This window comes from Odontesthes bonariensis, chromosome 5, assembly GCF_027942865.1.
Source record: "Odontesthes bonariensis isolate fOdoBon6 chromosome 5, fOdoBon6.hap1, whole genome shotgun sequence".
Classification (NCBI taxonomy): Eukaryota; Metazoa; Chordata; class Actinopteri; order Atheriniformes; family Atherinopsidae; genus Odontesthes; species Odontesthes bonariensis.
Window position 1 is genome coordinate 26,936,043 of NC_134510.1, and position 27,240 is coordinate 26,963,282.

General features: G+C 40.8%; 2 protein-coding genes across 4 annotated transcripts in view; one reads left to right on the forward strand and one right to left on the reverse strand.

Moving 5' to 3' along the window:
• Positions 1–64: 64 nt before the first annotated feature.
• g6fl (g6f-like) lies at positions 65–14,738 on the reverse strand. Of its 2 annotated transcripts, XM_075466719.1 has the most exons (11): positions 14,579–14,738; positions 13,837–14,163; positions 12,277–12,540; positions 11,929–11,964; positions 11,316–11,651; positions 4,704–4,958; positions 1,805–1,924; positions 1,536–1,609; positions 1,281–1,307; positions 875–921; positions 65–573 (listed from the first exon to the last, which is right to left on the reverse strand). In XM_075466719.1, the coding sequence occupies exons 1-11, from the start codon at positions 14,649–14,651 to the stop codon at positions 552–554; spliced, it is 1,581 nt and encodes a 526-aa protein (XP_075322834.1). In that variant the 5' UTR covers positions 14,652–14,738; the 3' UTR covers positions 65–551. The 2 variants fall into 2 exon arrangements, with proteins under 2 accessions (XP_075322834.1, XP_075322833.1); XM_075466718.1 differs by lacking the exons at positions 65–573; positions 875–921 and having other exon boundaries at positions 960–1,307.
• A 3,845-nt stretch (positions 14,739–18,583) lies between these two features.
• LOC142380215 (poliovirus receptor homolog) overlaps positions 18,584–27,240 on the forward strand; it is a 98,765-nt gene continuing 90,108 nt past the window's right edge. The window contains exon 1 of one of the 2 annotated variants that reach the window (XM_075465874.1): positions 18,584–19,034. In XM_075465874.1, coding sequence (XP_075321989.1) covers positions 18,947–19,034 — 88 coding nt within the window. In that variant the 5' untranslated portion in view covers positions 18,584–18,946. The remainder of the gene's footprint in view (positions 19,035–27,240) is intronic. The other variant, XM_075465875.1, reaches the window with a different exon arrangement.

Genomic DNA, 27,240 nt, shown 5'->3' on the forward strand with positions numbered 1-27,240 from the left:
AGCGCTCCGAAATTTTATTTTGGGGGGGAATGAGAAGCAACAACATAATGGCAACACCTTTATTTAAAATGATCTGTACTTATAAAGACATACATAATAGTGAACACAGGAAGGTATAATGTTAAGTGCTTGACAAAAATAAAACAAAACATCAGGCAGACCTTTGATATGACAATTTCACATATTTTTAAAATTTTTTTTAAACCTATCTTTATTGCTTTTGGAAATTATACACGAAAAGCTTTGTACAGAAGCACGAAAGCGCCTTATAATACACAGAACGAGGTGAACAAGCAAACAAACAACCATACAACAGCAATTTCACATATTAACAGCCACACATTTAAGACTAGTTTAAAGGCTGTGCATCTTGTATAGGGCAATAGCTTACAAATAAAAACAATTGGATATCATTTCCCTCAAGCACTGAAGTTTTTCCTCAAGTCCCAAGTCTGACATTCTGTTGTTACTCCTGTTCATAAAGGCCTTTTGTTGCATCTGGGAACTGAGAGGATGTGACAGCTGGATGAGGATGAGATGTGGGTTGGTGATCAGCCCTGACACTGCTCGTATCTGGAAACAGAGCACAGAGCTAAACTCACTCAAAAATCTCCCGTGCCTCAGTCTCTTTCATTCTCCCTTAAACACAAACACAGGCAGCCCACGCAGCAACAACAACACACAGGTGAAGGAGCGCTGCCTGTCAGCGCATGGCGTGCTTTGATGCCACAGTGTCACAGTGATGTTCAGACCAATGTGACTGGTGAGTGTGAGAATAATGTGAGGGGCAGATAAGTGACACTGCAAACATACATGCACACATACAGCTCCATGTATAAAAGCACAAACAGGTGATGCACAACTTTTTGCTTACCGCTCCAGTTCCTTATAGACATCATCCTCTCCTCTTGGCTTCAAATCCTGGCATAAAGAAGGAAACAGGGAAGGGAGGTGCAGGAAGATGGTGTGGGACAGTTAAGAGAAGGATAAAGAGAGGTACTGAGGTCAGATTTATGTCCCTCTAGTGTGTAATGAGATTGATTTGTTAATACCACTAATGTAAGGGTGACTGCTGATAGGCAATGTGTTTATCTGAGAGAGGGCTGATAGATTGGAGGAGAGGACTGCAAGTGTGAAGGAAGACATATCTCCCGACAGCTCAGGGAGGAGGCAAAAGAGAAAATTAGACTTTGTATGCACTGGTGGATGTGTGTATTACAGCTCCTCATGCAGACACATATGCAAAATGTCTGTGTGCAGGAGCTGACACAATAACTCACCATGTAGACTGAACCCTGGGGAGGAGCCTGTTGGGAAGAGTGGAGAAAACAGGTTTAATGAACAATAAGTGGCAGAGAGGGAGGGACACTTGAAAAAAGGAAAAATAGAAACAGAGGAGAGAAGCAAAATGTAAAAAAAAAAAAAGAAAAAAAAGCACAACAGAGTCAGTAAAGGGGAAAGTGGAATGAGTGGGAAAGGGCAAAAAGAGGAGGGAAATTCATTAAAGGACATTTAGTTATTGAGGAATTTATCACCTGTCTGATATCCTCAGGATTCTCATAGATGTTCTCTGTTTCACCCGAATGGACAGACAGAGACTGCTCAATACCTATGTACAGAGAGATAGAGTCTCACAGACAAATGCACACACACTTATCTGCTGAGGGAGGAAGGAGGAGGGGGCAGATTCATTACAACAACCCCAGAGGATGTCACGGCCAACATCACTCAGTGGCAGCCGACAGGGGCCGAAGATGGACGGAACACGGAGAGATGTCAAAAAAGAAATCGCCGGAAGACTCACCGCGATCAGAAATGTGTTTCTGTCTCCATAGCAACACAGCGACAGCTGCAGCAACCAGGGGCACCAGGAGTAATAAAGCAGAGAGAGAAGGGAGTGGCGAGGGGGTGGGACTGTCATCATCTACAAAAGGAAAAAAGTGGGAGAGGACAAAAGCATGAACATTTCCAAGAACTGTGCTTAAATAAAACTCATAGTGTGTGTGGTTGAATAACATGAAGGCTGTTCAGGAACTTTTTCGAGTTTGTTCTCCAGTTTGCTCCTCAGTTCAGGTCAAGACGTTCCGCTTTTTCTACTGAACCCTTCAAAATGTATTGCAAGGCATGTTGCAGTTGCAGTTTCTTCAACATATTACATGCTTTTGCATCATACAGCCTTCAGTCACAGAAAATGGGTACAGTGGAAGATAGAGAGGAAATCCAGCCTTTCTCAGGCAGAGTGAATAGCCTGTGGAAACACTGAGTAGGTTTGATCTGACACATCTTCAGTCTGGACTGTAAAGCCTGTCAATTTGAAACTTGGATGAGAGGAAGAATTTAATAGGTATCATGGACACCAAATATGGTATGATCATTGCACAAAACCTAAGCTGATGCCACTTCTTTACATATTAGATTTGAAAATGATAATCGTTCCATGACTCATTTTCAAAACATGTTTAGTCCAGAGTGTTGAACCGCCTTTGTGCTCCCTTGACATCCGATTCCAGCTCCAAAATGCCTCAAGGTAAACTCTCACTGTAAACACATCTCTCCCTCAGCCAAATCCAGTCGATGAAGTATTGAAAAACAGGTGTGATCAGAAGCGTATGTCTCATTTTCACATAAATTATTTAAGCACACCCTTCGCTCACTGCTGTGCCTTTCAAATTCGGTGGGAATCGCACACACATGTGATCAAACTTGTTGGCATAATGAGGATGATAGCAGTCTTGCAAAGCACAGCCACAGGGCATCAAGGGAGGCAGGAGGGAGGTACCCGAATAAGTGCTCTGTCTCTGTCTGCTCACAGAGCACAAAGGGCTCAGATCTGTCAGACATCTTTGGATTACACAGGAGAGGTATGATTAACAGAAAATTACTGCTAAACAACACATTTCGACTTATCATATAACAATTGTCATTTCTCAACAATCCAGTCATTTTATTTCTAAGCCATTTAAGGACAGACACCTTACAAAAGTCCCCTCTCTAATCAACTTTCCACAAATTTTGTTTGAAAAAGGATTGACCCTCAGGTCTCACCTTAGCCCTGGAGTCACAGCTTTTACGCAGATTCAGAATAATCAATCATTATTTGCTGTGTGAGGTGTAATTGATTGGTGAGTGTGTGTAGAGGTTGCTAATAGAATATTGTGGTGAGAGCTGACCCCAGAATGGCCCTGCACTGTTCTTCAGGCCAGTTTTTATGCATGGATTATGTTAATTGAGTGCAGCAAAGTGAGGCATAAATACCCCACTTTCTCAGTACCATATCTCCTCTTTCTCTCTGTCTATCTCCCTCCACGATTTGCTCCTCCTCCCCACCTCGTCTATTTCATCTCAAATGAGTGAGGGGGTGATTTATATCATTGTTATTGTAGAGCAGGGTGGCATACAGGAGGCAGACCAAAGAACTGCTTGAATGCTTTGCAAAGGATGGGCAAACCGAGGATAGCACATGACTGCAGAAAATCCCTGACATTTGAAGTGTTTTGTGTGCTGCTGAGCACAATGATTGCTTCAATTTTGCATTCTTTGTTCTGTGCCATCAGTAAAAGAAATTCTATTAAGCAGCGTTGTTTTAACTTCTGCAACTTGGGCTCGACTGTGAGATTTGTCTTACAGAGCGTTTGATATCCCAAAATGATAGACATGATTTATGGTTTCTGTTATTTGGCTTCATCAAAACTAATTTCTGCTCTCTTCCTGTGATAATCATGAAAAAAATAAAATAAAATCCCACCATCTCTGGAGAGCTTCCAGAAAAAATATTTCTAAACTGTCACTGCTTATTGTTCAATTTTTCATTACTAACCATGATTTTTATTTTGGCGTAATACGGCACATCTGCAGCGTTTGTGCATCCTGACACTTTCCAACAGTGTTATGTAGGTCATCTTGCACTCACATTAATTGAACCTCCTACTCTGCTCAGTCTAAATTGTGCTGGAAATGTGCAACACTTGAAAATCACATGAAACACAACACATATATATTGGACCTGATCCAGCCTCTCGTAATCTTTATTTTTTACTCTCTCTCTCTTTCCTTTCCGTTTATTATTCTTATAGCTCTACCATGAATGGGCACCATGATTGACTCTGGGCCCCTCAGCTGGAGCGATAGGTTAGGGTATGGGGGGTAAACTCATTTCTGATCCATTCAACTGTCACAACCTGCTGTGCTCCCCCCTTAGCTATCAATACAATAAGCTTGAATAATTTAGTTTTTCTTAGGAGAGATGTCCTACGGTCCTCTTCTCTTATATTCACATATTAGCTGGGTGAGGGTGATGAGAAAAATGGGAGCCTTTATATTAGGAGAGACTGTGCGTATCAGGACTGTGTGGGATTTTTATGAAAATTTGGCACGTAAATGGAATGAGTTAAGCTGCTGGATATTATCAGAAGTTGTAACCTGTGACCCCCTGAGCTACATCACGTAAGTATAACATATGGTATCTGTCAGGGGCTTTCTCCTTTATGAACCACAGGATTTCTGGCAGATGAACTGACCTGAGATTGGCTTTAATACACCAGAGAACGCTTCATGGACCGCACATCCGTGAATTATCCATACTCACGGTTCATTATTTCCACCAAGTTGGCAGGAAGTCTGCCAAGAATACAGTGCTACTAATAGAATATTCTTGGTGTACCCACAAAAAAGAAAGAAAAAAAAAAAGATGCAGCTGCTCCCACCTTTAGGGGGCAGTGTGACAGCTTGATCTGCCCAGATGACCTGGCCATTTTTCAGCTGCAGGGTGCAGGTGTAGTTCCCTGTTACATTGGAGGTGATGGGTAATGGCAGAATGATGCTGATGCTGCCAGGGAAGGCGCTTGACATCTTCAGCTCGTGGCTCTTACTGTGGTGTTTCCACTCGGCACTTTGAACCTGGGACCGCTCTGAATACTGGCACACCAACTCCAGCTTTGAGGGATAACGTTTAGTTTTAACTGTGGAAGTGAGAAAAGGAGGGGAAAATTTTAAAGGGCGATCAAACAAATGAAGAAAACCACGAAGAGGGATGACTTAGAGAAAAAGACAGTGAAGAGGAATGAAAAAGTGAGTTAAAGGGTAGTGTGTGAATACAGAAAAGGGCAAGGACAGATAGAGAGTAATGAGGTAAAGGGAAAGTGATATGAAAAACAAAGAACAATTCAGAGAAGGGTCAAAATAATATATATTCATTAAAGTGATTTGCTGCTAATGCATTGGTTGACTGTGACTGATGCTTGGTGTCTCATCAAACTGTAATGAGAATCCATCTGGGTGTAATCAAGCTCCGCAGATCCACACCACACACACATGCAAAAAAAAAAAAAAACCCACTCACATTTCAGTCTTGATTAGTGTGATCAGCGTGGGCCACCCACAGCCTTGGTGGGAGGGCAGCAGGTATAATCAAACATAATGGTACTTATAATGAGGTGGGGTAAAAATATAAGCGTCATATGATTGGTAAGTGGGTGGATGTGTGTGAGTGTGTGTAATGGATGCAGATGTGTGAAGCAGGGTGACAGTGACAGTGACAGATCGACCGGTCATGTCTGGGCAGCTGTGATGGATGCCAGTGGGACTGTGATTAGGAAAGCCTTCCAAGGCCACCATGACAGGCCTTTGAGTGTGTGTGTGTGTATATACTGGCATTTATGTGCGTGGATGCTAAGGATGTGAGTGCCTCTGAAAGGGTGAAAACTCCCCAAGGCACACTCGTAAAAATCAACAGGTGCTCAGCTCAAATTTTTCTCTTTAGTTTTATGAATCAAGTAAATGTTCTCTTTCAGGAGCAATATAGTAAATGTATTCATTTAATAATGTGACATTTTACCAATGGCTGTAGGAAATGTCCTCTTCATTTATTCTGCTCAGTCACAGTGGGTGAACAATGCACTGAGGCTGGTGAGAGTTTAATGTCTCATGTCAGGACAGCAGGGTAAAATAAAGTACCTCACGAGACGCGGATGCTCAGATTATGGCAAGTCTCTCTAAACTGTGACTCGCATTACTCCTGTGGTTATTTTTCAATTTTCTTGCGCATAATTTATTCTAATGGATTAGATTCACATTTTAGAAAACACGTATTTTCCACCTTCTTGCAGTAAGTTAACCTGCTATGACCTGAACATCGTTTTGCCTTGGAGCCTGGAGCGACGCACATGTCGCATCAACATTTTCACGACACACTATTATTATATATTTAAAATTTTTTTTGATAAACATGAAGACAAAATGAGTAAATTACGATAAAAACTGAAGGTTCAACCTCTCGAGTGGTTTTTATTTCACGTTTCTTTTTAAGATTCATGTTTGCAGAAAACTCTCAGGTTTTAGATGGCTGGTTTAGATTAAGCCATAGGTTTAAAAGGCTTTATTGAGGGGAACAGCACCACTCTGATGTGCACTATGTAATGACCTGGAGCAAGAAAGTGGTTACGTTAGGTTAGCTTAGCATAAAAACTTGAAGTGGACAAAAAAAAATCCAGCTTGGCTAATATGAAAATGTCCAAAGTTTAATAATCAGTACATTGCATTTATTTTGTTAGAAAAAAACCCAACTAATCATAGTCTTTAAAAGTGTACTTTCATGGAAAATGAGAAGATGCTTTTTCACAGAAAAAGCAGTTCAAATGCTGATTACAGAATTATGCCAGCTTAATCATCTTGGCCGAACTTGAGTATGCTGAGTGTCCTGAAATAACAGTTGCGATCAAATTTGAAGCTTCAGTTACTACATAAAGAAATTGGAAATGTTGTTATCCTATTGAATCATATGAAAAACATTTGAAGTGGGATATTTCAACAGAAACATTAAATTGAAGCATCATTATCTGATATCAAAGTGAGAAACCATGTTGTATTCTGAAACAGAGACAGCTAGAGTTTGGAATCTGAAGAGCTGAGGAGTGAAATGTGTGAATGAAAAGCATGTAAAACAATGGCATTGCTGAAGAGGCGAAAAGACTGATATGTGAAGCATACGAGTTTGAACTGATGTGAGCTGATTTGTGTATGTGTGTTTTTCTTTGTGTGGATAGGATTGTGTGTGTGTTTGTGATCTTTTAATGTTATGCTTGGTTTTCTGCTTGGTCCATATGTTATTGGACAACAATGTGAAAGTCAGTGTGCTTAAAGGGATACTTTGCATCTTTTGACATGAAGCTGTATGACATCCCATACTAGCAATATCATTTATGAATATTTTCTTACCCCCTGCCCCTGTTGGCAGCACACAGTGATACGAAGGGAGAGAAAATAGCGCCCAGCGATTGTGAGGTCTGACTTTTTCCCGGACAACGATTTTGTGATGCAAATGTATTACTCTTTTGAACACATATTGTTTTGAGAAGCGAAACGCTTTATTTTTGTAGCCCCAGCCAACTAGCCGGACTGCTTTTGTCAACACCAAAATGAGGCCGGAACTCGGCTCACAGTACGCAGCAGGGGGTAAGAAAATATTCATAAATGATATTGCTAGTATGGGATGTCATAAAGCTTCATGTCAAAAGAGGCGAACTATCCCTTTAGCTCAAAAAATCTCCTGAAACTTGCTATAATCAAAATCAGTACAAGAACTGAAAATGTCAGCAACTTTAATGATGTTATGAGAACAGACATGTTTGAGCCTTTGGCCTTTCTACTATATACACCATATGTGCTGCCATGCATGGCCCGTGTGTGTGTGTGTGTGGCGTGTCCCTGAGTGTGTGTGCGCTTGTGTATTTGTGTGTTTCTATGTGTCATAGTACAAATAAACTGAGTTAGAGTTCACTATCTGAAAATACTGACAATAACTAACTGTGTAGTGATAGTATTTCCAGTGAGATTATTATAAATGGGTCTTAATTGGATTGGTTTTCAATGTACTGCAGCAAAATGTGTTGTAGCAGAGGTTTTAAATGTCATTAAAGTGTTTTAAAACATAACGCAGTTTGATGTACGAGAGGCTGTTTAATATAAACCTTATTTTGCATTTCCAATGTGTGTGCCAGTTGTTGCCAAGGTGATGGTAAGTGTAATCTTAAATCTGAAACAAAACAATGCTCTCAAACTTCTTCAATTTAGGGAAAATCTATTACTCTTACTGTTTGCCACCGTAGGAACAGCAACGCATTGCTGAACACAGCGGTGTGTGGTTTGTGTTTCTTGACATGAGTGTGAGTTTGAAATACCAAACAGAAACAGGGACTTCTGCTTGTTTTTTTCTGCAACAATTCTGCTCTGAGTTTGAATTTATTTCAACTGGGCAATTGGGTGGTACTTCTGTGATTCAAAGGCTTCAAGGACAAGAAGTCCAATAGCTATGAAAATAAATTTTTTAAAGGAGAGGACCAATTTTCCTACGTTGTGGTGGTAAAATGATGCCTGTAGCGTAAAACCTTGGACAGATTAAAGAGAATTTTCTCTGCTGAATTTGTTCAATCCCCTGCTCCATTGTCACTTAACAGCTCCTCTTTAGCTCCGAAAAATCCGGGCTGCACCACCCATTCCGACATCCCACCATTCTGACAAGCAAACGTTCCACAATTCTTGATAAGGCTTTCCATATAAGGAAATGTGCGTTACTCAACAGATAACAGTCCCTTCTTTCTGTTCATGCATTTTACATGTTTTAAGACATGTGTACAGATGTGATACAGTCTTTAAAAGCGGAATTAAAGCCTCTCCCCCTCTCTGTCTGCCTGTTATTCTTCAACGCTTGTGATGTTTGAATGATATTAAATTGATACTGAATGATGACTTAAGGGTCAAATCTACAGTCAGAGGGGAGGATCAGGTGGATGTGGGCTTATTTCGGATCTGAGTCCAGACTCAGGATCCATCCACCGGATACCGTCAGATCCTGACAATGTCATGAGTCCGTGGTAATTTTCAAAACGCACTCCAAGAGCAAATTAATGATATTCAAATAGTTTATTACACACGTTTTGGGAAGCTTAATATATGAAATTGGTATCATTTGCAGCACAGGGACGTCCGACACAGGTGAGCTGTCATTGTTGTTTGTAATTGCAATTATTAATGTTGCATATGATGCCAGCGAACTCCCAGCTGGCAGCTTTCTGTGTGGAGTTTGCATGTTCTCCTTGTGTATGCGTGGGTTCTCTCCGGGTACTCCGGCTTCCTCCCACTGTCCAAAAACATGCATGTTAAGTTAATTGGTGTCTCTAAAAATTACCCTTAGGAGTGAGTGTGAGCGTGTATGGTTGTTTGTCTCGTTTGTCTCTGTGTGGCCCTGTGATGGACTGGTGGCCTGTCCAGGGTGTACCCCGCCTCTCGCCCATTGACCGCTGGGATAGGCTCCAGCCCCCCTGCGACCCGACCGACGGATTCAGCGGTATAGAAAATGGATGGATGGATGATGCCAGCGTGCAAAAGACGCATGGACTCTGATCCAGCTGGCTGCTGTGACAGGTCACTGACACTGTATTTCTGCTTAATCCAACATGTTTCAGACTTGCCCGATTTACATTAATACCTGTATTTTGATGTTTGAAATTTCAGGGGATTTTGATAATAATTTATTATAGTTGGTTTTCCAGGTTGTGGCGTTCCTCTAAAAAAAAAAAAAAAAAAAAAAAGGGGGGGGGGGCTTTAATAGGCTATTAAAGGAATTGTCAGAATGGCTGGATGTTTAAAAAAAATTAAATATTTTGGAATGGTGGAAAACCTTTCATAAACTCTGAACTTTGCTAAATGAGTGTGATTTCATCCAAACTGTTGAAAATATCAAAAAGAAGCCAAATGTACATTTTAAAAGTTTGATTGGTGACTCTAACAAAGTATGTGGCAGGAGGAACATTTTGTAGTTGAATTATGTTTGAAAAAGGATTTAAACATTATGTCTTTTAGGTAAAATGCAAAGAAGTGAGAAAAGAGGATCTCAGCAGTGTGAATGCTGATCAGCATCCACACTGCTGAGCGTTATATGCGTTAGCTATATTTTAGAGGACAATATCACAGTGCATTATCTTCAAGGAGTCACAGCGAGGTTGTCACATAATCACCAAAGATGCAGTGCAGAGAGAGGCTGGGGACTTTTTAGGACCATCTAAAGCGTTATTCTGGTCTAAAATTGCCCCTTGAATAGTCTAATCCACATAAGCCAGTTTCTTATAAATTAAAACAAGTTTAAGACTTATTTGTATCAAGTGCTGTTTTTTTTTTTTAGGTCACATCTCTGAGGAAGCAATGAGAGGGGAAGTTACTTGTTAGAAACTGACTGTGGTTGCATTTTCTATTTATTTTTTGTACAATCTGCTTAATTTTTCTGGAACTTAGTCTTGTTGACCTTTTAAGAGACCACAGACAACTGTGGGCGTTCTTGTGACATGTCTAAGCGCTTGCTTTATCCCGCACGAGTTTGTGCTTCACCGACTGACAAATCATTGTTTTCTCACTTAGCATTGCTTTTGACACAGAAGTTTCATGTTTTCTTTCTTACTGTCTAATTAGGTTTAGTTAACACAATTACTTGTTTGAACATTGACATTATACATCCATATCCTTAGTTTCTAGAAATAACAAATTAACTTTTTACTGTATCTATATGAAAGTTTCTTCATTTCTCTATATATTTTTTTTTCATTTATTTATTTAATCAATATTATCTGAAAGGCATTCCCAGGGGCAGGCATTGTTAAATATCAGCTACACCAACGTCAGCTGTATCAACCACAAGTGCTGAGATGTGTTGCATTGGATAACTGTTACTCAGTGCTCCAAGTTAAAGCATTGCAACCTATTAGATAAACAATAAGAAACATGAAATATTAAAGTGGTAAAATAACTATTAATTGTCAATAAACTGTTATTTTCTTCAGGTTAGGCTACATTGAATGGAGCGTTCTGCTGCAGTCGTCTGGTTAGACAGGCTTTCTGGTTTGAAAACAAAATGGTTGATTTCGCCATGGATTAATAGTAAATTAGTTTTACTTAAAGTAGTCAAGAGCTAAACAATTTGAATATGCAAATTATGTGAGTGATTAATATGTCATGGCCTTTAGAGGGTTTCAAATCAACTGAACACCTGCTGCATACTTCATGATTTAAAAAAAAAGGCAAATTAACAGCTATGCTTTGGAATAATGTCATTTCATTCCTCCAGCAGATATAAAAAGTAGAATTGATAAATCGAAGAGCATCAAAACTTCATACTGATTTTCCCTTTTATCATATGTCTTTTGGGTAACAGCCTCCTCCACATTATGTAATACAAAAATAGATACGATTAAACCAACACTTTTTATATAAATCCATCCCTCTTAATCCACCTCCTACCAATACTTCTGCCTCTCGACCCTCATCTCTACCTTTCAGCACGCTGAGTGTTGTCCTCTGGCTGAAGACGTTGTCATTGAGACACACTTCACAGGCGTAGACGCCACCATCTTTCAACTCAGGGGTTAGCAGGAAGGAGAAGCTCCCAGCCTCTGCATTGTAGGGCGGGCCAGCCAACTGGAGTCTCTTGCTTTGCTCACTCTGTAAGGTGGAACCCCTCCAGCGGTCGTACTGGTGCACTAACTTCATATTACTCCCCTTCCTGACATCTGGGGGAAGCCAGAATAGTAGGACATAGTCGCCCTGGACATTGGGACAGGTCAGGAGGAAGGATGTCTGAGCTGGAATGGCAGTTGAGATCGTTGAGCCTGCAGGCATGAACAGAGGAAAACAGATATGAAGTTATTACAATGCAAGAAGACATACTGACAGGGAATTCTAGGCATAAAGAGGGTCAATGAAGAGTGAGCTTAAGACAGGAACTAAACAGAAGCAATAGTGTAACGAAATGGGAGACAGGAGGAAATATTCCTACAACAATGGGGATAAGTTTTTATATGCTGAGTCACATTTTACCTTCTGCTCTGCCTGATCAGCAAGCTGCTGACACAGAAGTCTTAGACTGCTTGTATTAGAGTTACTTACCATGTGTTACATTAGTGAATGAGGCCACTTTGTCAGCTGTGGAAAGAAGAGAAGCAAAAAGGGAATGGGGGCAAAAAGCATATTATGAATAATACATAAATGTAGCAACTGTAATATTCACAGGAGGACAAGCAGACTTTTAGTGCAGATCTACAGTGTGCTTTTGAATCTGAAAACTGGTTTATAAAAGTAAATACTTTGAAGAACTGTAACCATAGGACTCCTGAATAAATAATGCTGCCGCTGAGTTTCTGGCTTTGATGGCCGCTCATAACATCAATAAAAGCAACAACAAATCTATTCTGTTCCTCAGTGCTTCTGCATATTTCCTCCTACTGTCAGTCTCACCGTCAACAGTCACTTCCACGTTTGTAGCCAAGACACTCGTGCTGTTACCCCAGGGGTAAACCGTACAGATATAGACCCCGCTATCACTGTTCTGGACCTGCGGTAGTTTAGCGACTGTGCCTGAGTTTGTCTTTTTCTCACTCTTCATGGGAATGCCGCCAGGTGCTGTCCACGTGATTTTGGTGATTGGATTGTTAGGAGTAACTTTAGCAATCAGTCGCAAGCTGCTGTGCTGAGGGACGGGTGCAGCGGGGTAGATTTTGACTGGAGGTGAAGAAGGATAAACGAAGTCAGTAGCAGAATGAATATTTCAATATCAGTGTAAAATGACTAAACTCTAAGGAATGCATTTAATTTTATGGTCAAGTAAAAGTACATATGCATCATCAAAGATAAAAGATGTGTCGGATAAAAAAGAAAAAAAACATTCGATGGTTGCATTTTGTTCAGGTTTGGCTCAGTTAAAGTGGGTGGAAAATGTTTATATGCCAAGAGCTAATCTTAATAAAAAGTCGATGTTACATGAAAGTGAATTAGCAGTAAATATACAAGCACCCTGAAATGTTACAAAGGAGTACTGTTTGCCTACATGTACATTTCAAATGAAGTATGCTTGTGCTAGAAATCATTTCTTGCAAAATCACACTTATATTGCATCAAGCAAATAATCAGTCAATAAATCATAAATCATAAATTGTGTATATAAAGTGCCATCACATATGAATATGAGTGATCAAAAGTACTGAAGTAGAAGTACAAAAGTACCACCACTGATTGTATGGCAGGAAAAAGCTTCTGTATTTGATGGAGGCAGAGCTTAGTTAAATTCTTACATAAATATGCATAAAACAAGGGTTCAAAGTATAATATTTCTCTCTGAAGTTTTGTCAAGTAGAAGCTTGGAGCAGCAAAAACAGGAAAACCTGAATAAATGTGATGTATAATTACCATAAAATTGTACTCAAGCGCACAACTATACATGTGCTTGGTTAAGGAAAAACTTAATGAAGTGTGCTTGAGGTAAGGACTATTTATTATAGGTTCTCATTAAATCTGCAAAGCAAATAACAAGCTATTAGTTATGTAACATTTTGTAAATGGAATACAAAATGGACAGAGTGAAAAGGGATTTGAAAGAAAAAAGAACAGTATGGAGGTTCAAAAGTACAAACACATGACTGAAATAAAAATCTGCCCGTCCATCATCCTCTTAAGCTGTATTTGTTGTGTCTCGTGGTTGTTGTTCAGAGACACTCTCAGTGGATAGTTTCACTGAGCTAACCTAAAATGTGAGTTTAAGTGAATGTAATTTCACTGTTTTCTAAGCGGCAGATTCATTTTAGACATAAACGATCCTTCAAAAAGTTGAATAATTTTATACATCTTCAAAATATCTATTGTTTTAAGGTGACAAATATTGTTCTAGAAGTGCTTGTATGCTTTATAAATCAGACCATCTCTGATGTATAAAATCTTTGGGTTTCTGTTGCTTGCAGCTGGTAAAGGTATTTCCACATGAAGCACAAACTGTTTTTCTTCTGTTCTCTTTTTTTTTTTTACCTGCAAGGACTGCTAAAAGAACAATCCTCTCCTTCACTTTTCTCTCATTTTGCTTTATTAAACAAGAGTAGAAACCATTGTCCTCCATTTTGGGGATGAAAAACAGAGAGAAATTCCCAGTGTCTTGAAAGTTACTGTCAGCCAATCGCATGGATGCCTTTGAGGCACTGCCAGAGAAGTTGTTCTTTTCACTGGCTGAGAGAACCAGTTTCCATTCATTGCCATGTAGCTTCTTCCAATTAATGGATATGTCACCTCTCATTGTTGTATCAGTACAGCCCAAAGTGGCAGGCGTGTTCTCCTCAACCACAACTGCATCATCCCAGCCTGAGGAAGAGAGGGTGGAAAGTTTGTCAGGGTGAAAGATGAATTCTTGGTGTGAGCCTGGAATGATGTCTTTACATTTTCAAAATTTGCAACAGTTTTGATGTCTGATTTTCATCCTGTGCTTCAGTTCTTTAAACACATTTTTCACATTTTTCACATTTTTCAACTTGGTCTTGGAATAATGCTCAGATACTTATTTTTCTGAAGACATTATGAACACAAATAACAAGTACAAGTTGTCCTTAACATAACACAATACAGGGAAATTTTATCAAATTGATCCACATGACTAAAGAACTTTCTTTATGCATAACTCATCATTTATGTGTATTAAGTGATGATACATAGATGTTTGTTGTTATAAAAGCAAGACGAGTTTTCGGTGTAGGAAAAATATGTTTAGAGAGAAGCATACCTTGCATGACAGTGTTGGAGGAATATACCACCACGGAAGAACCAAGAATGAAGGAGAGAAGAGCAGACTCCATCACACATTTAAAGAAAAAAACACCCGCACCGCACCAGCTGTCTCAACAAAACTGTGACCTTCTAAGTGTCCCTCTGAACACCAAGTATGATTCTGGATCCTGCTGTGTTACTGGTGTCCCTGACTGACATGTTAACAAATTTGCTGTACATCATTTAGCACAGCAGGATGTGGGGTAGCAAACACTGGTATAATCAACAGGAAAAGACTGTCATTATTCCAGTGGTGCGTGTGTCTGTATGACACTGATAAGCCACATTTCAAGTCAAAAGTTTACATGCAGTAAATATATACTGGAGGACTGTACAACATACATATTCAATTCAAAAAGCAGGAATTTGGTGCACACAATTTAGTTTATTCGGTTTGAATGTCTCCTGTTGGATGGAATGTCTTTGGCCAAGTTTCTTCTTTGACAAATTCTTGATATTTCGGGATATTTGAGCACATTTTTACGCTAAATAGGGTTGAGGTCAGGATTTTGGGTAGGTCATTCAAAAAGCTTATTATCAACTTGTTTATCCGTTTCTTTTTCAACTTTTAAGTGTGTTTGAGGTTGTTATCCTATTGAAATACTCAACTATGTCCAAGTAGCAAATAAGCCCCATGTGATCCATACATCATGGGCAAACTTAATCGTGCTCTCTAAAATTCCTCCTAGAGGGCTTTTTCTTTATTTCTATTCTTTTTCTTTTCATGTGGTCAGTTACTAACTACTCAAAATGAAGAGAGCCAAAGCTTTTGGCCCTTTACTGGCCTCTAAGTCCATGGATGTGCAAAACGAAGTTGACATTAAACAATGTTCTTGCAACTTCCAGTTCAATGTCTTCTCACCTGAGGATGGTCTTCTTTCAGACCTTGACAAAGTGGCTATTCTCTTCCCATAACGTTATTCAGCTTACAGTTGTCTTGAAGTGATCTTGACCCTGTAGTCTTCAGCCATTTGGGGAAAAAAAAGATTTGTAATTAAAAAATGGAAGACTGGATCCAAAGATGAGAGTGTAATAAAAAGGTTTGATACAGATGGTTGGGCAGTAGAAACATACACAGAGGGTAGTGCAATAATGGTAGAAGTTTACAGTGTTTAGTTACTGGGCCCCTGAGAATTTTCACTCATATTGTGTGTTGTCTAGTCTATCGAGTGCTGTCAAACAAATACTTTTGTGTTGACAAAAAAGAAAAAAGCTATGAACTGCAGTCAGTCATGATTTCTAAAGTTAAAGGGCCTTGGCAAGCTAAAAGACATTTTGCAACATTCATTGTCGTTGAATCAATAATTTAAGTGAGCTCACTGTGTATGTGAAATTTTGAACATGTTTTGATTTCAGAAAACCAAAACAAATGTGACCTTGTGCACGAAATTCTTGTTTCCTTTTTTCAAATGTTTTTTTTACGATTTATGTTGTCCACTCATCCACATGTGCACATCCAACCGGAGAAAGACACGGACATTATGCTGGATCATAATGTTTTCCAACACTTTGAGGCTGAACTTTGAAGTTGAGCAAATCATGGCCGAAAAAGAACCTCTGACCCCCTTGAAAAAGCAATGAGCCATATCCTCATGTGTGCATCACAATGTGTGAAATAGAGAAAATGATAAATGCAACAGAGAGCAAGGAACTGATAGATGAAAAAGCAGAGAAATAAAGAGATTTTGGCTCGTGTGGGTGCACCGCAACCCCTAGGCTACATGTCTTTACATCCCATAAATGTCTTTAATTAAGCTAAAGGTATTATAAGCTCCTCTGAGCACTATTACAGATTTTTCCATAATTACCACTGGGTGATTGGGGGCGGTGAGGAGAGATAGAGAGAAAGTAGATGCGTATTGTGGATGTCTAATGACTGGGAAAGAGTAAAAAAAAAAAAAGGCAGAGCAGGAGGAAGGAAAAATGTGGAAGGAGAGGTGCTCAGGCAGAATGAGAAAACCCGCGGAGAAGAGAAGTGTGAGAGGCTGTTGCAGGGGAAGAGACACAGTGTGACTTCAAAGAAGCCTGTGGCTGCTGACACAGAGCGCGGTACTGATCTTGTGGCCCCTCCCCTATGGGTAAATAATCACCATAAGCCCTGGCTCTGTCTAATGAATCCACTGCCAATGAGCTAATATCTGTTAACTATGCGCTTCATTATCACTGCCACAGACCCCCAGAGAGCATGAGGATGGATAACCAGCAGCAAGGAGTGAAGGACGAGTGGACGAGGGAAATTGAATGACATGGAAAGAGGGAAAGGAAGAGGGCGGGAAGAAAGGACGTGTAAATGAAGTGAAGGTGTATGGGGTGTAATGTGAGGCACAGTATGGGTAAAATGGGTAGTAGCAGGAAAGTAGAAGATGTGAAGGTCGATTTGGTATGGGTATGAAAAATGGAGTGTGTGAAGAAAAGGGATTGAAATCCTCCATTTTGGTGGCAGCTTTCTTTAAAGCGCCTTATTCTACTATGAAGGCATACGGTTTAGTGGTAAAAAGTGGTAGGATGGGTGGTCCCTGCACACTTTTCTGTAAATGTGTTAGACCTCAAGCAATTCAGCTGCAGTGCCAGAAGGCTGCAGTAAATTTAGATTTTCTCATTCAAAATGTGTTAGCCATTTCAAACACACAGCTGTTTAGTTTGAATGGCAGCTGGCTCACAGTCTTTAAGTTTACATTGAGCAAGGAGTGGAAAGCAAACATTACCCTCCTTTCTCTTTGTCAAGCACAGAAGTCCAGAAAAAGAATATAACATGCTTTTTTTTTGGTGTGCAGAGCTTTGTGTGACCTCTAATTAATATCAGTCTTCAGAATTTACTCCTTAGAGATATGAAGTCAGGAAACAAGAGGCAGACACTGGAAGAGAATTGAGAAGGGGAACCGAACATAAGGAACAGACAGCATGGTTTAGACAGCACGACTTATGGAGATGTAATTACATTGGCTGTGAAACACTTGGGTATAGGGATTAGACCTAAACCAGATAATGCCTTTGCTATGCTAGTATGCATCCTGCTTCACAGAAAAATAGGGCAAAATGAATTGGAAGTTATACTGCAGGAGGAGAAGAAAGGAAGAAAAAAAAGATCTCATCAGCATCAGTTTGCTAGAGTCGGCAAATAGATGCATGAGAGAGAAGCTGTTTGCTTTTGATTTGCTTTTGCTGACTGCCCCTGGATTTGTTTTTTGAGATTCGATTATGAATGTTCATTGATTCTGGCATCTACTTTGCCGCAAATTACATGAGAAATCTGGCGCCTGTGTGCAGAAACAAACAGCAGGGGGCGCACGAATCATCCGCTTCCACGTACATCCACACCAATGTTGGATGTACTGTACAGGGGCCAATTCATGCTTTCTCCCAATGGTGAATGTCGTCCTTTTGTTTATAATATTTACATAACTGGTGTCTGTATGTGCCGCTTTGACTTAAAATGAGGCAAGGTGAAGTGAAGCAATGTCTATTATGGATGACTCCAGTGTTAAAACACGTCTGCATGTATATAATGAAAAATACATCTTCATGCTTATGCGTAATTTGGATTTCAAATGACAGTCAGAAAAGTTTCCTTCAAATCAAAGTGAATTTACTGCCCTGCACACACGAGCTCTACTTGTCTCCTGGTCTTGGAAGAGGGATCCCTCTTCTGCTGCGTTCTCTGTGGAGCTCATTCTCATCTGTTGTATGCTGAACAGATTGTAAAACCGCACGAGACCAATCTAAATCATATTTGGCTGCAAAAATAATCGCAACTCTCCTTAATTTAACATCTGCTGTGCAGTTGAGGCGCTATCCAGGCGCAAGTTGTGTCATCTAGCTGGAGAAAAACAGAATGCTTGTTGTGACTTCAACAAGTTGCTCCTGTGAGCGCCCCCCCCCCCCCCCGCTGCTCCTGCCTAATTGGTTTGTGGGACTGGAACGCCTCTCCCGATGACATCACAGAGACAAGTCGCTCACAGCCGGACAGCCGCGCTCTCTCATACACGCAAAACTAGTTGGAGCAGAGAGACGGCGGGAGCACTTCATTACATCCAGAGCACCAGCTGGGGAAATATTCACCTGTGCGCTGGCCGGACGAATTCACGAGGATTTTTCATTAATTTAACCACAAATCGCCTTAAAAGCGAAACGAGGGACTCTTTAAAAACAACAATCTCTGTTGGACCCCCTCGTCTGTCCTGAAGCTGAACTAGTTTTTTATTTTAATTATTATATTTTTTTTTGCCTTGAATGAGTGACACTTTAAAAGGAATCTGAGTCGGTGTTGCTTCTATTTGTCATATAATTCGGAGAGACTGCGTCCCAGGTTTCACAGAGGAGCATAATGGCGAGACATGACGCCCGAAATTGGTCCGACTACACAAAACTAACCGGACTACTCTGCCTTGTTGCGTCGATACTTCTCCAACACGGTAAGAAATCACGACTTCTTAAAGTGTTTTGTAGTGTCCACCTATTTTCCACCTCAACGTTACCTTTAGTTTCTTGTCGGAGCTGAAAAAAAAAAAGATATCATGGAAAACAAATTTAAACCTGACTATTAGGCTACTCGTCCGGGGGTTTACATTTCCAACCTCACTGTTCTTTTAGGCTTTTACCTTTTAGAATAAATGCAAAAGTTTTTATTTGCTTCACGTCAGATGAGGTGTAGAAACTTCATTCCCTTCCGGATTCTTCCTGAGTTTTCGGTCACCGCTCTTTGACCTGAGTTTCGGTGGTGATTCAACGCCATCTTTAGTTTCCCTAAGGTGTGGCTCTGGCAGCAGGTGTATCGATGACGTGCCTTTGAAAGCATTTAACTTGTAAGTTAGTCTTTTCTCTTTCCCAACCCATCTTCTCATCAGCACGCACCGTTCATTTTCTCCCCTCTTTCCGCACATCTATGAGTCGCAGCCCTGTTGTTTAAGAAGGAGACAGCCTAAATGTACACAGATGCAGTAACGATAACAAACTTATGTTCGAGGTCTGTGTACTGAGGACAAATCCTTCAACCACAGCCTGGATTTGTTTAGAAACTTATGCGCAACATCGTTCAGTGATATACTTCTGTAAATGTGTGACCATTACTTTAAAGTGTCAGAGCCCTCCTGCTCTTTGGCTTTACATGAATTATGTAGTTGTTTTCCTGTCTACTTGAGCTCAGGTAACCCACAGGTGCCGTGACCATAGCCCTGCACCCCCCTGTCCAAAAAGAGGGGAAATATTCCTGGCATGCTGTTAACCCATTAACATATTCGTGAATGGCATGAAACCAGTTCACCATTTTCTTTGCTTTGCCTCGCTAGGCCAGCTATTTGTTTTGTGCTGTAATTGGGGCAAGAATGTAGGACTAGATCTAACGTGCTGGCACAGCTACAGTACATTTGTTTCTCAGCAATGTGGTTGATTATGGTGTCGTTTTTAATCTGAACTCATGAGCACAGTCACTCTTGAGTTATTCATGCAATGCACAGGTTTAGTCCAATTTGATTTAACAGCACATGAAGTGCTCTTAGTGAAGAGAGGGAAGCGTGTGTGTAGGGGGAAACAAAACAAAAGGTTTAACATATTTATGAGTTAGGAGGGACAGAAGGCTCAGCCAGGAAAGCTAAAGCGCTGTTTAAAAAAAAAAAATGCAATTTTTTTTTTTTTTTTTGGTTTGTTTTTCTTGTAAGTGAAACTATGACCTGGCTTTGAGGTTATTATTAAACTGTGCAACTTCAGCAGCAACAGCTCTGGAACTGAAACTTTTCATTTGTCTACCTTGCAATTTTCCTTTTTTTCCTCTTTAACTTTGACAATAACTGCTAACTTCAGTCTAAGTGGAGGAGAGATGATTTAATTCTCTGTGCAGTTTTCAGTTCAATATGGCCCAGGTTTTAATGAAAAATCCAATATTGAGTTTGATGGGTTTTTAATTAAGGTTGGCTTCTGTAATAATTCTGTTTTATTTATATTTAATATATGTATACCTTAATCAAAGCAGGCAGGTGGGCTGCCAGTTTAGGCTCTGTAATTACACTGTAATACCACCCCCCAGCCTCTACTCCCAAGGGTTTGAAGCGACCGTGGATGCGGGTCAGAAAGGCTTGGCCCATTACCATGGCGATGTTTTTATTGGAAGAAGGGTGGGCTTGCATGGGGGGGGGGGGGGGGGTATGACGCTATGGCAGCATTGTCTTTATGGCTGAGTAAGCTGCATGTGTGCAGGGGGTGGCTGGCTGCCTGAGAAACTGGTGGACATGCAGGGTCAGAGTTGGGGGAAGAGGCTGCCTCCTTCTCTGCTCACATGTAAGCCAATGTTTTCTGTTGTGTACCTGAAAGCCCGCAGCAGAGCTCCTTCATATGCAGAGCGACCCTTGATGACTCTCATCAGTTTTGAGGAAACAGGTGTCGTTTTTTCGGCAGCCTGCTGCTTTGCGTGAGGCTGTGGCTGAGTTTCTGGATTGGCTGGAAAACTCAACAGGCAGAAACTGATTAAGACAGGCGACGCCCCACCTCCCCTCCTTCTCACCCACTCCTTGAAACCTCCTCGTCTCCCGCCAACCCTTGCTCCCTCCCCCACCATTGTGGAATACATACAAGGGCCTTGTTCTCCTCTTTTCTTTCTTTTCCTTTCTTGTTTATATGTCTTCAATTCTCTCCTGTCCGATGCCATTGTTTGAGTGATGGTAGTCATGGGGTCATTTGAAAAGCTTCCCTCCCCCTTTCTCTTTGGACTCAAGGCTGTCCAGTTTATGACGGGAGCAGCATGCGATGCAGACAGACAGGAGATATAAACCACATGTGACCTCCCTCTGCTCTGTCACCAGGGCTGTAGGATTTATCGTCGTTGTTGAAATTGTTTTTTTTCCATCCCACACGCATAGCAGCTAATATTGCAAATCTTGAAAATGTTCTGAGAGTTCCACCATTTTCACAAGTCGTTTCAACATAACCTGCCCTCCCACACATGCATTTATGGCATAGATACTCAGCGACTGTTACGCAGGGATGTTTCTTTTGGCAGTCTTTTGTGTGCCATAGCTCAAACTATTAGGTCTAACTATTTCCCTCCGAATGGTGTGAACAGTGTAGTCCTGCCAAGCCTGGGACCATTCATCACGGCAACAGAAAAAGAGCACTGCACTCTGTCCATTAAGGGGAATATAATTGATCGATCATGAGTTTATTTTTCTTGTCCCTAATAGAAAAAGGAAAAAGAAAGTCCTTAGTATCTCATTAGTCCCAGAGGAGCGAGGGGTCTCGGTCTCGGTTTGGATTTTTGAGTTAATGGCTGTCATGGTTTGGTTCTATCATTATGTAAATGAGCTGTCCTCGCCCCTTTGCACCAGCCCTGTAAATGTCAGGAGGATTTTGAAAAGGTCGGGAGTGTGTGTCTATACGTGTGTAAGAAAGTCTTGTTTCAGCCGTGATATGTGCTAGTACATACACTCACAGGTACTAAAGGGGCTTTCCTGTTAAAATGAACATTAATAACATCCTTCTTCTCCTTATAATCACCATTAAAAGTCTGTTGATACAGATATAAAAGTGTGCTTGAATTTATGGCTTAATGGAGACGTGCGAGTGATGCTGAGCTTTTGTGTGTATCTTTCTGCGCGTGGAGGCTCTGTTGCAAATGTGGACCCATTAATTTTAAATAACAAAATTGTCACACCTTTGAATAAAATATTTAGCATTTCACCAAACGAGTCTATTGATTTGGACAGCTTTCTACTGTTCATCAGGTATGTTATTGTAAAATGGGATTTCAGCATAGTGGCAATATTAAGAAGAATCTCATTTAACAATAAACCAGTGATGGATGGAGAGCTTTTTAACTGAGGTGTGGAAAACATTTTACCACAAGGCCCTTTTCATTTTAAAGCCTTGTTACATAGAAGCTCTGTTCATTAATGTTGATATTCAGCATCTCAGAGGACTTCAGATGTATAGATATTTTGATAAATTAGTTTTAGTGAAGTTACTTTGTTCTGTAGACTATTCATTACCACTGACCAGAAACACAAAAGATCCATCAAGTTTATTGTTAACTTGGCAGATATTATTAGGTTGGATGGATGAATCGGAAGAGAGGGAGGTCGATGAGCACGAGCCAGTGCATCTACTGCATTTTTAGCCATGTATTGGACCACAAATACAATTGCGTACACACACAGTTACACATACAGCTGGTGATGAATAAGGGCAGTAACCTGAGGCTGTGCTATAAGTCAGCTGACATTCCAATAATAGGGAGGTGTCACATCGCAAGATGACAGCGCGCATTTGTGTTACCGTTGCTTTATTCAGGCTTAATATCTGAGGGCATTTTTTTCTTTTTTCTTTTTTACCATTCCCTGGTTATTCACTTGATTCCGAAAGGAGTGTCTTCTCCAACTTTTAATAATGAAAGGCTTTTCTGCCTTAAGAAAACCAAAGCCAGTGGCTCAGTGACAGATCTGTGTTCTTATCAGAGCGTCCCTCCCTCTTGCCCTCTGCCTGCCTGTACATGCTGGCTGGATGGTGACCTGTGTTGAGGTCACACTGAGAGCCCCCCACTGGGATGTTTGTGTTCGGCTTCCAGTGTTGCCAGACTGTTGGAGCTAGTCCCATCTGATACAAAAGAAAATTAGCAGAAATCCTCCTCTTAGAAGGAATGCCAAACAATAATATGAAGGGGGCAGCTGAGGGATTTCCAAAAAAATGTGACTGCGGTTGGGTTGATGCTTCTCTTGGCAGAGATTTGGGGTTAAACGGCTATCTACATCAAATGCGTACGCTCACACGCTGATAAAGGTTGACTGAAAGAGACCATTCCATAATGTACTCTCACCACCCACATCTTTGTAGATAATGCAGAGTTTTAAGACTGCATGGTTTGCCAGAGCTTATCTTACAGTGCTGTTATGTATGTGGCTCACTTTATTTTTCAGTCACACAAAAATTTCCACACTATTAGTCAAGAAGGCTTCTGCCAAGTCTGCATTTTGCTATCTACATGTTCCTAACTAACACCAGATGAAATTTAGGGAGATGCAGGTCAAACCTATTCCGACTCAGCCAATGTGGAGAATGAGCAGTAATTCCAAAATTGAAAGACCATTGAAAGGCAGCCAAACTCTTTAAAATAGAATCCGATGAATTAACTAGACTTGGGAGATGGGTGTCTCTGACCCAGCTGTAAAGTCACTGGCGAGTAGGGGTTGAGGATGTCGACATTTACAAATTCCTCACCGCAGTGTTTGGCAGGAGAACTCGAAGGAGGATTTCAGGAAACTGCGAGAGGGAGTGAACCATGGAGGGTAAGAATTATCAGCTCATTTGTAATTTAGTCGTACCTTCCTCCCCTCATTTTCTCTGTCACTTAAAGCATCTGACACACATTTAATTGGCAGAGAGGTTCCATTGCAGACAGGAAAAGACTGCTTGCACTAACCTTTTTCTTTTTATTACTGTTACTTGGCCTTTACCCTCTTTGTCATCTTTCTTCTGTCTTTTCACATTCCTTTATTTCTGAAATCCTCCCTTCAGTGCAGTCAGCAGATTTCTGTTCAACTAAGCACTGAGGCCCTTGACTGTGTCCTCCTTGGTGTGTCCCCATACAGAGCTGCTCATTAGCAGTCACCTTAATGTATCTAAATGTAGTTTGCCAGGTGGAAGGTGGTTTGTGTTATTGATCTGGTCTCGAATGGTGGATGATGCAGTGCCCTTATGTGATATTGAAAACATTTAGGGCTTGCACCGTCGACGTGACAGCACCATGAAACGTCTCTCTTCCTCTCCTCCTCTACTAATCCCTCCCTGCGTCCTTTCTGCCTCCAGTTTGTGAAATGTTGAGCTAGTTTTGCCGTCACTGCGGCTCCCGTGGCTCTTTTCACACATTTCACTTCTGTCAGTACACCTTTGCACACCGCCATGAATACACACAAACACAAACGTGCTGCATCTTCATCAAATCTGACTTTGACAAGGTCATGTCCAATTCGCACTTACGTGAAGTAGTGGACAGGTAGGCTATGGGAGGAAATTGAATTTGGCGTGATAGGTCTTTCCAGGGTTTTGGGAGCTGGATAGAGACAAGTGCACCTCAAAAACCTCATGCACACAGACTACTTTCAATTTGGTCAGCTTTCCTGGTGATACCGGGAAACTTATCCGAGAAAAAGGGTGAAATTGCACACTGTTATGTGAACATGTTTTTCTACACTGATACAATCTCAGGAATGTGAGATAAGAAAACTGATTATGTAATTGCTGAGATGGTGCATAACAGGTTTAATTTATTATGAAGGCATGTAGGGAGTGTTCTTGAGTTTCGCAAGACGAGCAGTGTTGTTACGATCCTACTACTCCATCTTGGCATGATATCTTCTGTCACTTGCTGGTTTTAAGATTTGCTGTGAAGCTGATAAACGAGCAGCAGACTCGTCATTAGTCCCCAGAGCCTTGGAATGGCAGGAGCATTTAAAACATCCAAAGCACATTAAGGTCAAATGGAGGTAGCAGGTTATTCAGTTATCAGCCTTGTGTTTTGTCAACATGGTGTGCCGGAGTTTGTTTGGTTGGGCTCCTCAGGGAGAGCAGGTCCTCCTTCATTGAAGTGATTTGTCTCATCTGCTCAACTGATTGCCTGCTCAGTAATGGGCCACTTGTTCTCCTCTGTCACTCTCCCCTTTGTCCCATTTGTGTCTTCACTTCCTCCATTTTTATTCATTCATTCCCTGTCTTCCTCTGTTTACATGCTCTGATAATGCACCAACTTCCTCCTCTGTAATTTTGTCCGCATAATTGATCCATCTGCTCAGTAAACTGCCGTGTTTCACTGTATCTCTTTTCCTCTTCTCATCCCGCTTCTTGTTCTCCTCCTTCGCTTTGTCATTAGTCCCTCGTTTCTTCCACTGTAATTGGAATGTCTGTTACTTTCTTCAAGCCTCTTATGCTTTCCATTCTCCTCTCCTTCCCCTTCTGCTGCTTTTACTCATCTCTTTGTCCCTCTGTCCAATTCCCCAGTTGTCTCTCCCACCTATTTCAGTCCAAGAGTTTCTCCTTTAGCTCATCCACACTGCCTTTGCTGCTTTCTGTGTCCTCCTCAATTGCTTCCCCTGTCTTCTGGCTGTTAATATCTCCTCAACAGCCCCCATCCTCCCTATAGATATTTGGATTGCAGGCATCTGTACCTTCATAACGAGGTCTTCCATTTCTTTTTCTTCCACACATCAATCAGGCTTCCTCTTCATCTCTCCTTTTGTCTTCTGGCCAAAAGCACCTCCCATTTGACCATGGCGGGCTTTATTTATTTATTTTTAATTTTTTTAAGGTTAACTTGCTGTGCCACTTCTACAGCGTCTCACCCCTCCCCTGATTATCTTCCCCTCCTCTCCCTCTGTGTCCCTCGATCTGTCCAGGTTGCAGAGCGACATACACCACCACAACCACCCCAATTACACGCAAGCACAACCACTGCACATGCTTGCATGCAGCACTGAGCGATGTTGGGCTGATCTGAGGGCTGAATCACTTGATTACTGTACATATGACTAGAAAGGAGAAATGGCATAACAAAGTCAAGTGACCCAGTGAGTTGAGGAAGTAGGTAGGGCAGGGAAATGGAAACAGATGCAGGATTTATTTCTTTTCGGCAGAGCTTAACTGTCATGCAGTGTTGAGATCAGGTTGACAGTGTCCACTCCCCTGCTGCTAGGTGCTGTCACACATTCTTGTTCCCCTTGCAGGCAGTGGTTGGGCTGTTAATATGGCCTGACTCATCAAACAAGACTCCCACACTGAAGGTGAAATAGGATTACATTTGAAAAGTTAATTCCCCGTCTGAAGAGTAATACAAACAAGTGCTGTTTAAGAATTGAAATTTTTTTTTATTTTGTTCCATTTTGCTTCTTAAACATCTAAATGTTTGCACCTTCTAAAGATGTGTGATTCTTCTTTTAAAATAAACCTCATAATTAAACATTGACTATAGATCTTTCACATTTTTTCCTAAACTTAGACAGGTTAGAGGGCTTTCTCTCTCTCTGTAAGTTTAAATCGAAAAAAGAAAAAAAGCAGGTTTTTGCACAAATTATGTGTAACTGAAAATAAATTACTGTATATCTTCCAAGTGTCTGTTGTGAAATTGATTGCTACTTTGGGTCAAAGAGGTTATATGTGGAATGAAACCAAATTAAACAATTCTGTTGATACAGCATCTGAGAAGAACCTCTTTGTCAGTATGACATATTTTTTTGGCTGAGATGGTGCAACAAATGCTTCGGCTTCTGAGAATGGCTTGTCATCCATGTCTGAGTTCAATGATTTGTAATGGCTGTACTTCTCTGTGTTGCTGATCGTTTGGGGGAAAAAAATTCTGTTTTTCGTAGCCTGACCTGCAGGTCACCAGCCATAGTCGGTAGAGCTGAAAATCCTCAGATTCTGGTCACCAGTCAAGCAATCAGGGCATGTCTATCTGTAACCAGAACTGTACAAAAGTCCAAAAATAGAACGATTACTTTCATTGGATAGTTAGACTCTCAATACCCAAGCTTTAATCTGGCATTTTAAATTTCTTGGTTATTTGGGATGAGTAGAACTTGATAAGCATAAAACAAGCATTACCTTTTGAAGAGAAGGTAGTTTAAAAAAATAAAAATAGAGCAGGTT

Excerpts from the sequence above, each read along its gene's own strand:
- g6fl (XM_075466718.1), bottom strand. The coding sequence starts at position 14,651 with ATGGAGTCTGCTCTTCTCTCCTTCATTCTTGGTTCTTCCGTGGTGGTA. Across the intron at positions 14,164-14,578 it reads CTCCAACACTGTCATGCAAG|GCTGGGATGATGCAGTTGTG; the intron begins GTATGCTTCTCT and ends TCTCTTCCTCAG. Across the intron at positions 1,925-4,703 it reads TGTCACACTGCCCCCTAAAG|ATGATGACAGTCCCACCCCC; the intron begins GTGGGAGCAGCT and ends TTCCTTTTGTAG.